The following is a 14,795-nucleotide window of genomic DNA, read 5'->3' on the forward strand; positions in this document are numbered from 1 at the left end:
ACCGTGAACTTCCGCCCCTGTGCCCGGAGGGAGGATATTGCAACTGCCACCACCCTTTTCTCGCACGTCCGACCGGGCAGTCGGAGTGATTTTTGACCTTTCGGTGGAACCTTTTTTGCGCCGGGCTGATTGGATACCAATCTTTATGACCAATGCAACGGCAAACGGGCCATGTTTTTGCTGCGTATGACACGCTACTACCACACCGACGGATATCGCGGTGTCCGGCTGATTGGGAACGAATTCGCACGTTTGTTGTGCTAGTTTTTGCTCCACACATTGTGCACAACACAGATCACGTGTGCAGATGCCAAATGGTGCCAAGTATCACCGATTAAAATTTGATCAAGCCCCAACTAATGCTATCCTATTGTGCGTGCGTGTTGGCGTGTTCGAACGAACGTGAACGAACCAAAACGGAGAACCAAAAAACAAACGCTCTCAAGGATTTGCCGAAATAAAGACTGTAAACGTAACCTTCAGCACACCTGACGCGGCTCTTCTTAATCAACGCACGCGATTATGACGGTCAGGGATGCTGTACCATCGATCATATCCAATCAGACACTGGCTCGAGGTCTGCACCTCCCATAGAAAGATGCTGCGACCGAGCCGATGGTATGTATATAGTTAACCATCTATTTTCACACCAACTCAATACATAAAAAGCAAGAAAAATTGCAACCATTTCCGCCACCTCACAAACGAGCTCCAATTAAAACATTCCATTCGAATCGCAATCCATGCGCGAAAATATAATAACCACTTTTAAACACATATTACATTTGCTTTCGAAATGCACCGACCACTTCCTCTGACGGTCGGTGGCACGACGAAGCTATCGACAGTTCGCACGGCAGAGCATACAGAAACTAATGAGCCGCAGCAAACTCGATTTCGCCGGCGATTAGGCCGCGAACGGACCATGGTTGAATCATTCTTCATAGGGCGGGTGATTGGACACCTTGACTCAGAGTCGAAAGAAATTCAAGTGTGTTCCGCAAAGATCACATACCGACCAGTTCTGCCAATCCCAGGCGAAAGGCCACGCGATCTGGCATGTGTACGTTGTCAACGAGCCGCTTTGCGAGCCCGTCTGCGCGTGGTGGGTTTATGTAAGCAGCATGTCCGCTTAAGATCAATCCACCGCCGGCAAGGTCGTTGATCACGACTTCAGGCTGCGCTAAAGCAAGTCAACGGTCACTTTTTGCCCGTGCCGGTTCCACGCTTCCATGCGGTAGCTGTTCTTATTACTTTGGTTTGCTCTTTGCAACGCCAGCTTCGAGGTTCGTTTCACCTAGTTTCGCCGTACATGTCAGGGCTTTGAGGACACAGTGAAATGAGAGCAAATAGTGCCATAAGGCAGGGGAAAATATCATACGCAGCGGATTGCACAAATTGCATCAGATTTTGCACCGAGTGCATCTGGTTGGTAGGCGAAGCTTCAATAAACGAATATTGTTATGATGTTTGTGACGGTTTATTTATTTTCTAAACCAGGAAATAATTTACATGAGGAATTTCGTTTCAAAGTCACTGGACACTATTTAGTGCTGGTAAGCGTAGGCCGGGGCGGCGTACGACAGAGCGGGCTGCGACACGTAGGTCTTGGTGGCCAGAGGAGCGGAGTAAGAGATAGCCGGCTGCGACACGTAGGTCTTGGTGGCCAGAGGAGCGGAGTAAGAGATGGTCTTGGCCACTGGAGCGGCATAGGACAGAGCTGGCTGCGAAACGTAGGTCTTGGTCAGAGGGGCGGCATAGGACAGAGCTGGCTGCGACACGTAGGTCTTCGTCAGAGGGGCGGCATAGGACAGAGCTGGCTGCGACACGTAGGTCTTGGTGGCGACCGGAGCGGAGTACGAGATGGTCTTGGCTACCGGGGCGGCATAAGCGACGGCGGGCTGAGCAATGACCTTGGTGGCGACCGGGGCAGCAGCGACGATGGTCTTGGCGGCCAGAGGCTCACGGCGGACGACAGCGTTGAATCCGTTGTGCGGGTCAGCAGTGTAGTCAACGGTACGCTTGGTGCCATCGGGGTCAACGACGGAGTACGATCCCTGGACAACATCTCCGCTGCGCGACTCCTGCTGGGACTTGGAGTCTCCGGTCAGGGCGTCCGAGATGCCGTACGAGAACGAGTACTGCGGGTTCGCGTCGTACTCCTCTGGCTGGGCGGCGTACGCGACCTTGGCGATCGGGGCAGCGGCATAAGCGACCTTGGCGACTGGGGCAGCAACGAGAGCCGGAGCAGCAGCGTAGGAAACTGCTGGCGAGGCAATGAGGCCAGCGCGGGCAACGGCCACCACTGCGGCGAAGATCACAAACTAACGAAATGAATTGATATTAATGACCATTTCCTGGACGGTTTTCGAAGTTCCTCCATTAGGAAACACGGATCCATTGTAGGAACCTACCTTGAATGCCATGTTGAGATGTTTTGGTGACTTGTTCACTGTTGAATGCTGCAGATTGAACTGTGCTCTAGTTCACACTCAACATGGTATTTATACGGACCAAGCGGTCTGCTACACTTCTGTTCTTGAGTCTCAAATTGCATCAGAAAAATGAAAGAGCGTTGGTGAGGGAAGGATAAAGGCGAGTCCGAACTTTCGACAGTGAGCAATCCAACACCCCACCCCAAATTGATCAAAGGCCAATGCGATCAAAGATTGGACCCAAATGGCCGTGGTTAATGTGCGTATCGAGGTGTGTATGTTATTCTCCTTAAAAACATACAGGAAGAAACAGAAAGCCATTCGGAAAGTGGCAACCTTTTATTTCCTTTTAATTATTCAATTGCAACTATGTTGTTATCCTCGATAAAATTTGAACTGCTTCACAAAGATTGATATTTTGTACTTTTTATTAGAGCAAGTTGATCTTTTTCCTTCGTTGACATGTTATTATTAGGTACATAACCAAATATTTTAAAAATATGTTTGTAAACACATATTGACCTCAAGAAATAGGACCGCTATTATCATTATTATCATAAAATAAATGTAAAATTCCTCTTGATAACAATAAATAGCCATCAATACAAATTTGAAATTGATTCCAGACTTTATGTGGAAATAAATGTAAAATGCAGTCAGATATTCAAAAAGTACAATACAAGTAAAGAATTAACCCTCATTTTCATCCAGCCGCTGAACCTATTCCTGGCAAAATATTATTATGTCTAAGCCTTTTGTGGAATATCAAGAAACCATTCTTATTCACAATTTTTCCAGATATTTGAACGATTTTGACCCTGTTTTCGTACAATCTACACTTAAATAGGGATGCAGTGCTATTCATTGTTCATATGTTTCATTCTTAATGAAGCGTTGTTTTTATAAATACATATGATAAAATATATTTGATTTACTTTTACAGTTTGTCCCCGAGATAAGCTAATAATGCGGATCGAGAAGTAATCATGTTTAGAACTTCCGACTAAGTCGAATTTTGAAATATTCAGTCAAAGTATAACTAATTTTCGGGTAATTTTGCTTCCAATGGTAGGTTTTAGCCACTTAATTAGTTATTGGATATGATTTTCGCATGGCTCGGTCGCGTAGTACAGTCGTCGACTTGCACGATTTAACAACATGCCCTTCATGTGTTAAAATCTCATCTGGACCTCATCTCCCGTAGCAAAAACTGACTCCCCGGTTGCCGTGGTATTGAAAAAGTTTCGAAGGCCTTTATAGGTCAGCATGTTCACGTGGAACGTTACGCCAAATACAAGTTATGATTCTAGTTTATTATGTATTTGTTGGTCACAAAAACAAGTCTTTCCGGCGGATTGTTTTCTAGCAATCTGTCAGAAATTAAAATAATCCTTAAATGATACATCAAAAAGCTTTCGAAATGGTGTGGTTGCTACACCGGATATTTTGAAAACAATCATTATACGTTTTCACTAGATGTAAGCATTGTCCTTATAACATGATCATCCTTACAGATGAAACTTGGCATAGATAAATGGAAAGTTTGTCTAATTGAAATTGTATTGTTACGTTCCAAGCAATTCACATGCAACATAGATTATTATTTCCACCCAGAAATATAGATGAATAAAAATATTGGCATGATCAATAATCATTGAAATATATACCAAATTATATGAATGTCACACAAAGCAGAGGTAAAAAGTGGATAAGACGTAGGTGACATCAGATCCCGTTTAAGTTGCGAAACTTTACTAGGATTGTAAGTGGTGAATACATGGAACAAGACAAGACGTATAACACGCTTGTATTTATGACTTAAAAATACGCTAGATTCAACAACGAATGTGAAGTTTGTTCACATTGTGTTCTTCTTTATCTCCGGCATTGATCTTGGGTGCCGGTTTCATACAACGACTAAGTATGGTATAGGTTCCCAGATATCAAAAACATTAATTACTATTATAATTCCAACAAACACCAAACAATAAGACATAAAAAAATAAACAGACCAACTATGCATGTATGTTTTAGGATGACTATTTTGTATTTGCCTTTTTCTTGCAATAAATAACCTTCATTTTGTAACAGTCCAATCAAGTCTTTTCAGGATTTAGTGCTGGTAAGCGTAGGCTGGGGCGGCGTACGACAGAGCCGGCTGCGACACGTAGGTCTTGGTGGCCAGAGGAGCGGCGTAAGAGATAGCCGGCTGCGACACGTAGGTCTTGGTGGCCAGAGGAGCGGAGTAAGAGATGGTCTTGGCCACTGGAGCGGCATAGGACAGAGCTGGCTGCGACACGTAGGTCTTGGTCAGAGGGGCGGCATAGGACAGAGCTGGCTGCGACACATAGGTCTTGGTCAGAGGGGCGGCATAGGACAGAGCTGGCTGCGACACGTAGGTCTTGGTGGCGACCGGAGCGGCGTACGAGATGGTCTTGGCTACCGGGGCGGCATAAGCGATGGCGGGCTGAGCAATGACCTTGGTGGCGACCGGGGCAGCAGCGACGATGGTCTTGGCGGCCAGAGGCTCACGGCGGACGACAGCGTTGAATCCGTTGTGCGGGTCAGCAGTGTAGTCAACGGTACGCTTGGTGCCATCGGGGTCAACGACGGAGTACGATCCCTGGACAACATCTCCGCTGCGCGACTCCTGCTGGGACTTGGAGTCTCCGGTCAGGGCGTCCGAGATGCCGTACGAGAACGAGTACTGCGGGTTCGCGTCGTACTCCTCTGGCTGGGCGGCGTACGCGACCTTGGCGATCGGGGCAGCGGCATAAGCGACCTTGGCGACTGGGGCAGCAACGAGAGCCGGAGCAGCAGCGTAGGAAACTGCTGGCGAAGCAATGAGGCCAGCGCGGGCAACGGCCACCACTGCGGCGAAGATCACAAACTAACGAAAGGAATTGATATTAATGACCATTTCCTGGACGGTTTTCGAAGTTCCTCCATTAGGAAACACGGATCCTTTGTAGGAACCTACCTTGAATGCCATGTTGAGATGTTTTGGTGACTTGTTCACTGTTGAATGCTGCAGATTGAACTGTGCTCTAGTTCACTGTCAACATGGTATTTATACGGACCAAGCGGTCTGCTACACTTCTGTTCTTGAGTCTCAAATTGCATCAGAAAAATGAGAGAGCGTTGGCGAGGGAAGGATAAAGCCGAGCTCAATCGAGTTTTCGATAGTGTGTGATCTCCCTCTCCAAACCGTAACAGGTCGTTCCGTTCAATGACCGTGGTGTAAATGTACGTGTCGCATACCGCTATATGGCCGTACAATTCAGGAAAAGAATGAACTGGAGACCAATTTCGATCACTTTCCCTTTTACCTCAGCGATCTTCCTGAATTGTGAGATCTGTCTTGAATGAAAGTCTTATAATTGAATTATTCTGTGTCTGACCAAACATTAGTCAGGCAACGGTGCTAAATACTTCATTGTTGGTGTAAAAATAGGTTATGTTTGCGAAAGAAATGGGGATACTTTTCAAATTCATTCACTTCTTGGATCAAACAATTTTCCCACGTATTTCTGCCGTGTACTGGATTCATTTTTTTTTTTCTTTAGCATAATGACCTACGCGGCCATGCCGGCATTTACAGGCTATCAAGAATTATTTAGTACCACACAGCCAGAAAGTCAGTACTTGCTGCGGGGACGGTTTATACCAGTGCTCTACAACCTTCTTGATTGTGGGAAAAAATTGCACGATATGTATAGTAATTAGTTTATCTTCTTCAAAAATAAGTTCTTTCGCGGACCACATCTGTTAACGCCACGGACCACAGGTTGGAGACCACTGGTTTATACAATACTTGTACCCACCACAAGCATATTGTTAAGTAGTGCGAGTTGGCGACATTACCACGGGACTGTCTGATCAACCTAATGCACCTGATTATTTCTGTTATTATCATGTTATCAGCATGATTATTTTAAGTTGTCAGTAATGCAAGTAAAACAACATAAATCGACTGAAGCCGTATATTTGACTAACATGGTAGTTTTTCCGTGCTACAGTAGGATTGTACATAGTAGAATTGATCTCATCCGGTCTTGTAGGATCAATTGTGTGTATAGAATAGAACAAATATTTTTACGACGAATCTAATTAGGTGAACATTAAATTTTAGAATATATAAATTTAACTTTGGTGCTGTTTACCTATCATGTAACAAGATAGAAATATTGATTGAATACTTATTATACTTTACTCAGATGCGCCTCTGAGACATGGACGCTGTCCAAATCTGACGAAACCCTTTAAGCCGCGTTCGAGAGGAAGATGCTCCGAAGGATACTTGGCCCCGTTTGTGTGAAAGGACAATGGAGAACGCATGGAAACGGTCGACCCAGCCCGTAAAGTTTTTTTAGGCCGTCCACAAGCACAGAGGAGGCGTGGTAGGCCCAAATTGAGGTGGCAAGATGGCGTGAATGCGTCCGCCATTAAGGCCGGGATAACGGACTGGTAGACGAAAGCGCGAGACCGTGAGCGGTTTCGGACACTCCTGAGGCAGGTCTAGACCGCAAAGCGGTTGTAGCGCCGGATAAGTAAGTAAGTAAGTACTCATAATACTTTACACAATATCAACATAAAACCAGTTTTCGAATCAAGCAAGTTAGAAAATGGAACAATAAACAATGTGAAAAAAGGTTCCTATTCAGGTCTTGCGGGAGCATATTAAATTTTAGGGAACATTTGCTCAAATGCATAATTTCCAATGCCCATTATACATCCCATTATACATGCCCTGAATACATCATCATCATCATCATCAATATATACAGATTAAAAAACAGGTTTAAAAGTACAATCTTGACATCAAGAGTTACTAGCCCTCATTCAAAATCAAAGCTGCAAAAAGCTCAAGAAAAAATTATTTCAACTTTAAATGTACACTAATTTCTAGTATTTCCTGAACATTCTGCAGAATTGTGTATTGCGATATTGATCGTATTAAATGAAACCCATTTTCCCATTCATTTCACGATTGCATACAAAGATTTCTGTACTCAAGAAGAATCTTGGAAATTATGCAGATCTCAACAACAATATTTTCATTTCACCGTTTTGTATTTGCCTTTTTCTTCTTAGAATAAATAACTTTCATTTTGTAACAGTCCAATCAAGTATTTTTAGGATTTAGTGCTGGTAAGCGTAAGCCGGGGCGGCGTACGACAGAGCCGGCTGCGACACGTAGGTCTTGGTGGCCAGAGGAGCGGCGTAAGAGATAGCCGGCTGCGACACGTAGGTCTTGGTGGCCAGAGGAGCGGAGTAAGAGATGGTCTTGGCCACTGGAGCGGCATAGGACAGAGCTGGCTGCGACACGTAGGTCTTGGTCAGAGGGGCGGCATAGGACAGAGCTGGCTGCGACACGTAGGTCTTGGTCAGAGGGGCGGCATAGGACAGAGCTGGCTGCGACACGTAGGTCTTGGTGGCGACCGGGGCGGCGTACGAGATGGTCTTGGCTACCGGGGCGGCATAAGCGATGGCGGGCTGAGCAATGACCTTGGTGGCGACCGGGGCAGCAGCGACGATGGTCTTGGCGGCCAAAGGCTCACGGCGGACGACAGCGTTGAATCCGTTGTGCGGGTCAGCAGTGTAGTCAACGGTACGCTTGGTGCCATCGGGGTCAACGACGGAGTACGATCCCTGGACAACATCTCCGCTGCGCGACTCCTGCTGGGACTTGGAGTCTCCGGTCAGGGCGTCCGAGATGCCGTACGAGAACGAGTACTGCGGGTTCGCGTCGTACTCCTCTGGCTGGGCGGCGTACGCGACCTTGGCGATCGGGGCAGCGGCATAAGCGACCTTGGCGACTGGGGCAGCAACGAGAGCCGGAGCAGCAGCGTAGGAAACTGCTGGCGAGGCAATGAGGCCAGCACGGGCAACGGCCACCACAGCGGCGAAGATCACAAACTAACGAAAGGAATTGATATTAATGACCATTTCCTGGATGGTTTTCGAAGTTCCTCCATTAGGAAACACGGATCCTTTGTAGGAACCTACCTTGAATGCCATGTTGAGATGTTTTGGTGACTTGTTCACTGTTGAATGCTGCAGATTGAACTGTGCTCTAGTTCACTGTCAACATGGTATTTATACGGACCAAGCGGTCTGCTACACTTCTGTTCTTGAGTCTCAAATTGCATCAGAAAAATGAGAGAGCGTTGGCGAGGGAAGGATAAAGCCGAGCTCAATCGAGTTTTCGATAGTGTGTGATCTCCCTCTCCAAACCGTAACAGGTCGTTCCGTTCAATGACCGTGGTGTATATGTGCGTGTCGCATACCGCTATATGACCATACGATTCAGGAAAAGAATGAACTGGAGACCAATTTTGGACACTTTCCCTTTTTACTTCAGCGATCTTCCTGGATTGTGAAATGTATTGAGCGTTTTGCAGCAGACTCATACGCATGTTTCATCTTTGTTTTTGGGAGGTATTGATGTGTTGTCATGTCAATCGAACAAATTTCATCAACGTTAATGCATTAGTGTAACGATTTTTGCTTTGTCCAAAAATTATGTTAAATAATTCATCGATGGTGTTAAAAAGGTGAGGACTGTTGTTTACCAGAATAATTGTTTGAACACTTCAAATTCTGTAGTAATAGCGTACATCATAATTAATATTAGGCTTTCATAGGTTCATTGCACTCATTACAACTTGTTCTACGTAAGTCACTTATTGCTTGAGGGACTAATTTTGCTAAGTAATACATAAACAAGTTTATTTCAATCTTTTGAGTAAATCATAAGGTGTAGTTAAGCAAATAGAAATTATCTACTTAGTTCAACCCTTATTATCTTGAGCCCCATAGTCCATGTTAAACTTCACTCAAGAAATATGATGATTGATGGATGCAAACAAATGTCCTACTGCTTTGCAAAATCGTAAGCAATCGCTTAGAAAATCCGCTTGTCTCTGTCATTTCATGACAGAAAGGCCAAACTCAACAATGACTCAGAAGTAATCAGTAAGACAAGTAAGACAAAGTCAGTCGGCTAACTGTCTATTCAGGGTTGATCTTAAGATCATTTTTGTAGCAAATGTGATATGGTGATACACTTCTTCTTCTTCATCATCTATGGCGCAAACACCTACGCGATTTTTACAATCCAGACTCTTAGAGGTATTTGAATAGTTAGTCCTTGCTACCATAGGGTGGTCCGATATGGGTGAAATCGATTTTCTTTGAATACTTATCATGTTTTATTCTTCTTCTTCTTCTTTAGCACAACAACCACTGTCAGTCAAGGCCTGCCTATACCACTAGTTGGCTTGACTTTCAGAGACTTATTGATTACACATAGCAAGATAGTTAGTCCTACGTATGCGAGTGCGGTTCATTCGGGGCTTGAAAACCATTCCATCTTACAATTATTATAAAACACAATTTTGATATCATGCAAGTCAAATGATCTTATATTAAAATAAGATACATTAAGGATTGTCAAAAAAGGTTTAAAAAGGACAACCAAAGTTCAAGATATCTAAAATCTTTTTTTAGAAGAACGAACTACAAGCAGCTAGAACATTAAAGATTTTAAACATTGGTGTTATATTAATTCCTAATACTTCCTGAGCTTCCTGGGGAGAAATTTTGAAATTATGAAATAACGATGGCACCATATCTTTTTGACTGTCTATTAACGGCTTGTCAAACAATATTTGCATAGCAATAGTAGATATGGCATATTATCATAGCTCAAGCAGACATTCAATCGAAGAAGACATAATTGGAATTCAAATAACAACGTTTTCAGTTCACAGTTTTGTATTTGATTTTTTCTTGCAATAAATAACTTTCATTTTGTAACAGTCCAATCAAGTCTTTTCAGGATTTAGTGCTGGTAAGCGTAGGCTGGGGCGGCGTACGACAGAGCCGGCTGCGACACGTAGGTCTTGGTGGCCAGAGGAGCGGCGTAAGAGATAGCCGGCTGCGACACGTAGGTCTTGGTGGCCAGAGGAGCGGAGTAAGAGATAGCCGGCTGCGACACGTAGGTCTTGGTGGCCAGAGGAGCGGAGTAAGAGATGGTCTTGGCCACTGGAGCGGCATAGGACAGAGCTGGCTGCGACACGTAGGTCTTCGTCAGAGGGGCGGCATAGGACAGAGCTGGCTGCGACACGTAGGTCTTGGTGGCGACCGGAGCGGCGTACGAGATGGTCTTGGCTACCGGGGCGGCATAAGCGACGGCGGGCTGAGCAATGACCTTGGTGGCGACCGGGGCAGCAGCGACGATGGTCTTGGCGGCCAGAGGCTCACGGCGGACGACAGCGTTGAATCCGTTGTGCGGGTCAGCAGTGTAGTCAACGGTACGCTTGGTGCCATCGGGGTCAACGACGGAGTACGATCCCTGGACAACATCTCCGCTGCGCGACTCCTGCTGGGACTTGGAGTCTCCGGTCAGGGCGTCCGAGATGCCGTACGAGAACGAGTACTGCGGGTTCGCGTCGTACTCCTCTGGCTGGGCGGCGTACGCGACCTTGGCGATCGGGGCAGCGGCATAAGCGACCTTGGCGACTGGGGCAGCAACGAGAGCCGGAGCAGCAGCGTAGGAAACTGCTGGCGAGGCAATGAGGCCAGCACGGGCAACGGCCACCACAGCGGCGAAGATCACAAACTAACGAAAGGAATTGATATTAATGACCATTTCCTGGATGGTTTTCGAAGTTCCTCCATTAGGAAACACGGATCCTTTGTAGGAACCTACCTTGAATGCCATGTTGAGATGTTTTGGTGACTTGTTCACTGTTGAATGCTGCAGATTGAACTGTGCTCTAGTTCACTGTCAACATGGTATTTATACGGACCAAGCGGTCTGCTACACTTCTGTTCTTGAGTCTCAAATTGCATCAGAAAAATGAGAGAGCGTTGGCGAGGGAAGGATAAAGCCGAGCTCAATCGAGTTTTCGATAGTGTGTGATCTCCCTCTCCAAACCGTAACAGGTCATTCCGTTCAATGACCGTGGTGTATATGTGCGTGTCGCATACCGCTATATGACCATACGATTCAGGAAAAGAATGAACTGGAGACCAATTTTGGACACTTTCCCTTTTTACTTCAGCGATCTTCCTGGATTGTGAAATGTATTGAGCGTTTTGCAGCAGACTCATACGCATGTTTCATCTTTGTTTTTGGGAGGTATTGATGTGTTGTCATGTCAATCGAACAAATTTCATCAACGTTAATGCATTAGTGTAACGATTTTTGCTTTGTCCAAAAATTATGTTAAATAATTCATCGATGGTGTTAAAAAGGTGAGGACTGTTGTTTACCAGAATAATTGTTTGAACACTTCAAATTCTGTAGTAATAGCGTACATCATAATTAATATTAGGCTTTCATAGGTTCATTGCACTCATTACAACTTGTTCTACGTAAGTCACTTATTGCTTGAGGGACTAATTTTGCTAAGTAATACATAAACAAGTTTATTTCAATCTTTTGAGTAAATCATAAGGTGTAGTTAAGCAAATAGAAATTATCTACTTAGTTCAACCCTTATTATCTTGAGCCCCATAGTCCATGTTAAACTTCACTCAAAAAATATGATGATTGATGGATGCAAACAAATGTCCTACTGCTTTGCAAAATCGTAAGCAATCGCTTAGAAAATCCGCTTGTCTCTGTCATTTCATGACAGAAAGGCCAAACTCAACAATGACTCAGAAGTAATCAGTAAGACAAGTAAGACAAAGTCAGTCGGCTAACTGTCTATTCAGGGTTGATCTTAAGATCATTTTTGTGGCAAATGTGATATGGTGATACACTTCTTCTTCTTCATCATCTATGGCGCAAACACCTACGCGATTTTTACAATCCAGACTCTTAGAGGTATTTGAATAGTTAGTCCTTGCTACCATAGGGTGGTCCGATATGGGTGAAATCGATTTTCTTTGAATACTTATCATGTTTTATTCTTCTTCTTCTTCTTCTTCTTTAGCACAACAACCACTGTCAGTCAAGGCCTGCCTATACCACTAGTTGGCTTGGCTTTCAGAGACTTATTGATTACACATAGCAAGATAGTTAGTCCTACGTATGCGAGTGCGGTTCATTCGGGGCTTGAAAACCATTCCATCTTACAATTATTATAAAACACAATTTTGATATCATGCAAGTCAAATGATCTTATATTAAAATAAGATACATTAAGGATTGTCAAAAAAGGTTTAAAAAGGACAACCAAAGTTCAAGATATCTAAAACCTCTTTTAGAAGAACGAACTACAAGCAGCTAGAACATTAAAGATTTTAAACATTGGTGTTATATTAATTCCTAATACTTCCTGAACTGCCTGGGGAGAAATTATGAAATTATGAAATAACGATGGCACCATATCTTTTTGACTGTCTATTAACGGCTTGTCAAACAATATTTGCATAGCAATAGTAGATATGGCATATTATCATAGCTCAAGCAGACATTCAATCGAAGAAGACATAATTGGAATTCAAATAACAACGTTTTCAGTTCACAGTTTTGTATTTGATTTTTTCTTGCAATAAATAACTTTCATTTTGTAACAGTCCAATCAAGTCTTTTCAGGATTTAGTGCTGGTAAGCGTAGGCTGGGGCGGCGTACGACAGAGCCGGCTGCGACACGTAGGTCTTGGTGGCCAGAGGAGCGGCGTAAGAGATAGCCGGCTGCGACACGTAGGTCTTGGTGGCCAGAGGAGCGGAGTAAGAGATAGTCGGTTGCGACACGTAGGTCTTGGTAGCCAGAGGAGCGGAGTAAGAGATGGTCTTGGCCACTGGAGCGGCATAGGACAGAGCTGGCTGCGACACGTAGGTCTTGGTCAGAGGGGCGGCATAGGACAGAGCTGGCTGCGACACGTAGGTCTTGGTGGCGACCGGAGCGGCGTACGAGATGGTCTTGGCTACCGGGGCGGCATAAGCGACGGCGGGCTGAGCAATGACCTTGGTGGCGACCGGGGCAGCAGCGACGATGGTCTTGGCGGCCAGCGGCTCACGGTGGACGACAGCGTTGAATCCGTTGTGTGGGTCGGCCGTGTACTCGACGGTACGCTTGGTGCCATCGGGGTCAACGACGGAGTACGATCCCTGGACAACATCTCCGCTGCGCGACTCCTGCTGGGACTTGGAGTCTCCGGTCAGGGCGTCCGAGATGCCGTACGAGAACGAGTACTGCGGGTTCGCGTCGTACTCCTCTGGCTGGGCGGCGTACGCGACCTTGGCGATCGGGGCAGCGGCATAAGCGACTTTGGCGACTGGGGCAGCAACGAGAGCCGGAGCAGCAGCGTAGGAAACTGCTGGCGAGGCAATGAGGCCAGCGCGGGCAACGGCGACCAGAGCGGCGAAAGTCAGGAACTATCGGGATAACAAAAGAAAACCAACGATACAAAACACTGCACAAGCCACATCTGCACCGTGCTACCTCAGCACACCTTACCTTGAAGGCCATGTTGACTGTTGGAGAGGTGATGTTGTTCACAGTACAAAGGATTCAATCGAACTGTACCGTGATTGGGACCGGTGATCCAATTTATACGAAATGAAGCACAACGAAATGGTTCAAACGACAACGTCTTTTCCGGTTTTCCGACGCCGACCAACGTTTTCGACGGCGGACCAATATTACGATTTTTGCCGTGCCGAGCCGTGCTTGAACTTGAGTTCGTTGCCTTCACTTTTAAAAAGGCGTTACTAAAAGGTCACATTCGTGCGTTCTTGGTCGGTAAACGATGTGATTTTGAATTCCACAACATTACTGAAGCACACTAGCAACTGGCATGAGTTGCACTATTGTTAATCCACTCTGTGGACCACATCCGTGGACGCTACTTTGTCAACGATAAATGTTTCTACGAATACTTTTCATGCCTGCAATACTGTGAAACAATTTCTTGTATGTTATCCATTTATTTCCAACCGAAATTGAATATGCAACGGTTCCGTTGTTCAAAAAGTAAGCTTATTGCAGCAAATAAAGAGTAATTTTTCAGTAACACATATTCCGAAACCGGCTAGAACAAAATCGATACACTTTCACTTTTATTCTTGGCCATGGGACAACTGTCCTTGATATTATGTAACGCCAAATGGCATATCCAGTTTGAAATTCTCTTTTACTGCGATATTCTGTCTTGGGCGTGCGAACATCCGAAGAAAACAAACGAACTCGTTCCATGGATCGCCCGGTTTGAAGTGTAAGAACATACACAAAAAAGCGAAAACATTTGTAATATGGAAATCTTTATACAATTCCTAAAGCAGGACAACATTTTGCAAACGCCCCGGAGTGACCCACTAACCAGACAAACATATTACACGAGCAGGACCCTGACATTCACCGCCTTTTAAAGTGTCGCTCAGATTCGTTAATCGAATCC

The 14,795-nt window shown here is 45.1% G+C and overlaps 5 protein-coding genes across 12 annotated transcripts in view; all 5 read right to left on the reverse strand.

Annotated features, from left to right (window-relative positions):
- The window catches only part of LOC121590214 (papilin), a 66,623-nt gene that overhangs the window by 32,227 nt on the left and 19,601 nt on the right, over window positions 1-14,795 (reverse strand). The window lies entirely within an intron of this gene.
- On the reverse strand, window positions 1,465-2,496 carry LOC121590217 (cuticle protein-like). The gene is made up of 2 exons (XM_041909690.1): window positions 2,415-2,496; window positions 1,465-2,324 (listed from the first exon to the last, which is right to left on the reverse strand). Exons 1-2 carry the CDS (start codon window positions 2,424-2,426, stop codon window positions 1,548-1,550), a joined length of 789 nt encoding a protein of 262 aa, XP_041765624.1. The 5' UTR covers window positions 2,427-2,496; the 3' UTR covers window positions 1,465-1,547.
- LOC121590216 (cuticle protein) lies at window positions 4,460-5,518 on the reverse strand. 2 transcript variants are annotated; one of them, XM_041909689.1, is made up of 3 exons: window positions 5,416-5,518; window positions 4,831-5,325; window positions 4,460-4,782 (listed from the first exon to the last, which is right to left on the reverse strand). In XM_041909689.1, exons 1-3 carry the CDS (start codon window positions 5,425-5,427, stop codon window positions 4,549-4,551), a joined length of 741 nt encoding a protein of 246 aa, XP_041765623.1. In that variant the 5' UTR covers window positions 5,428-5,518; the 3' UTR covers window positions 4,460-4,548. The 2 variants fall into 2 exon arrangements, with proteins under 2 accessions (XP_041765623.1, XP_041765622.1); XM_041909688.1 differs by having other exon boundaries at window positions 4,460-5,325.
- LOC121589868 (paternally-expressed gene 3 protein-like) lies at window positions 7,490-11,255 on the reverse strand. The gene is made up of 4 exons (XM_041909079.1): window positions 11,152-11,255; window positions 10,285-11,061; window positions 8,445-8,504; window positions 7,490-8,354 (listed from the first exon to the last, which is right to left on the reverse strand). The coding sequence occupies exons 1-4, from the start codon at window positions 11,161-11,163 to the stop codon at window positions 7,578-7,580; spliced, it is 1,626 nt and encodes a 541-aa protein (XP_041765013.1). The 5' UTR covers window positions 11,164-11,255; the 3' UTR covers window positions 7,490-7,577.
- Window positions 12,909-13,951, reverse strand: LOC121590215 (cuticle protein-like). Of its 2 annotated transcripts, XM_041909687.1 has the most exons (3): window positions 13,856-13,951; window positions 13,184-13,773; window positions 12,909-13,132 (listed from the first exon to the last, which is right to left on the reverse strand). In XM_041909687.1, exons 1-3 carry the CDS (start codon window positions 13,865-13,867, stop codon window positions 12,994-12,996), a joined length of 741 nt encoding a protein of 246 aa, XP_041765621.1. In that variant the 5' UTR covers window positions 13,868-13,951; the 3' UTR covers window positions 12,909-12,993. The 2 variants fall into 2 exon arrangements, with proteins under 2 accessions (XP_041765621.1, XP_041765620.1); XM_041909686.1 differs by having other exon boundaries at window positions 12,909-13,773.

This window comes from Anopheles merus, chromosome 2R, assembly GCF_017562075.2.
Source record: "Anopheles merus strain MAF chromosome 2R, AmerM5.1, whole genome shotgun sequence".
Lineage (NCBI taxonomy): Eukaryota > Metazoa > Arthropoda > Insecta > Diptera > Culicidae > Anopheles > Anopheles merus.

Excerpts from the sequence above, each read along its gene's own strand:
- LOC121589868 (XM_041909079.1), bottom strand. Across the intron at positions 8,505-10,284 it reads CAGCCTACGCTTACCAGCAC|TTCAATCTGCAGCATTCAAC; the intron begins TAAATCCTGAAA and ends ACTAGAGCACAG. Across the intron at positions 8,355-8,444 it reads ATCTCAACATGGCATTCAAG|TTTGTGATCTTCGCCGCTGT; the intron begins GTAGGTTCCTAC and ends TCCTTTCGTTAG.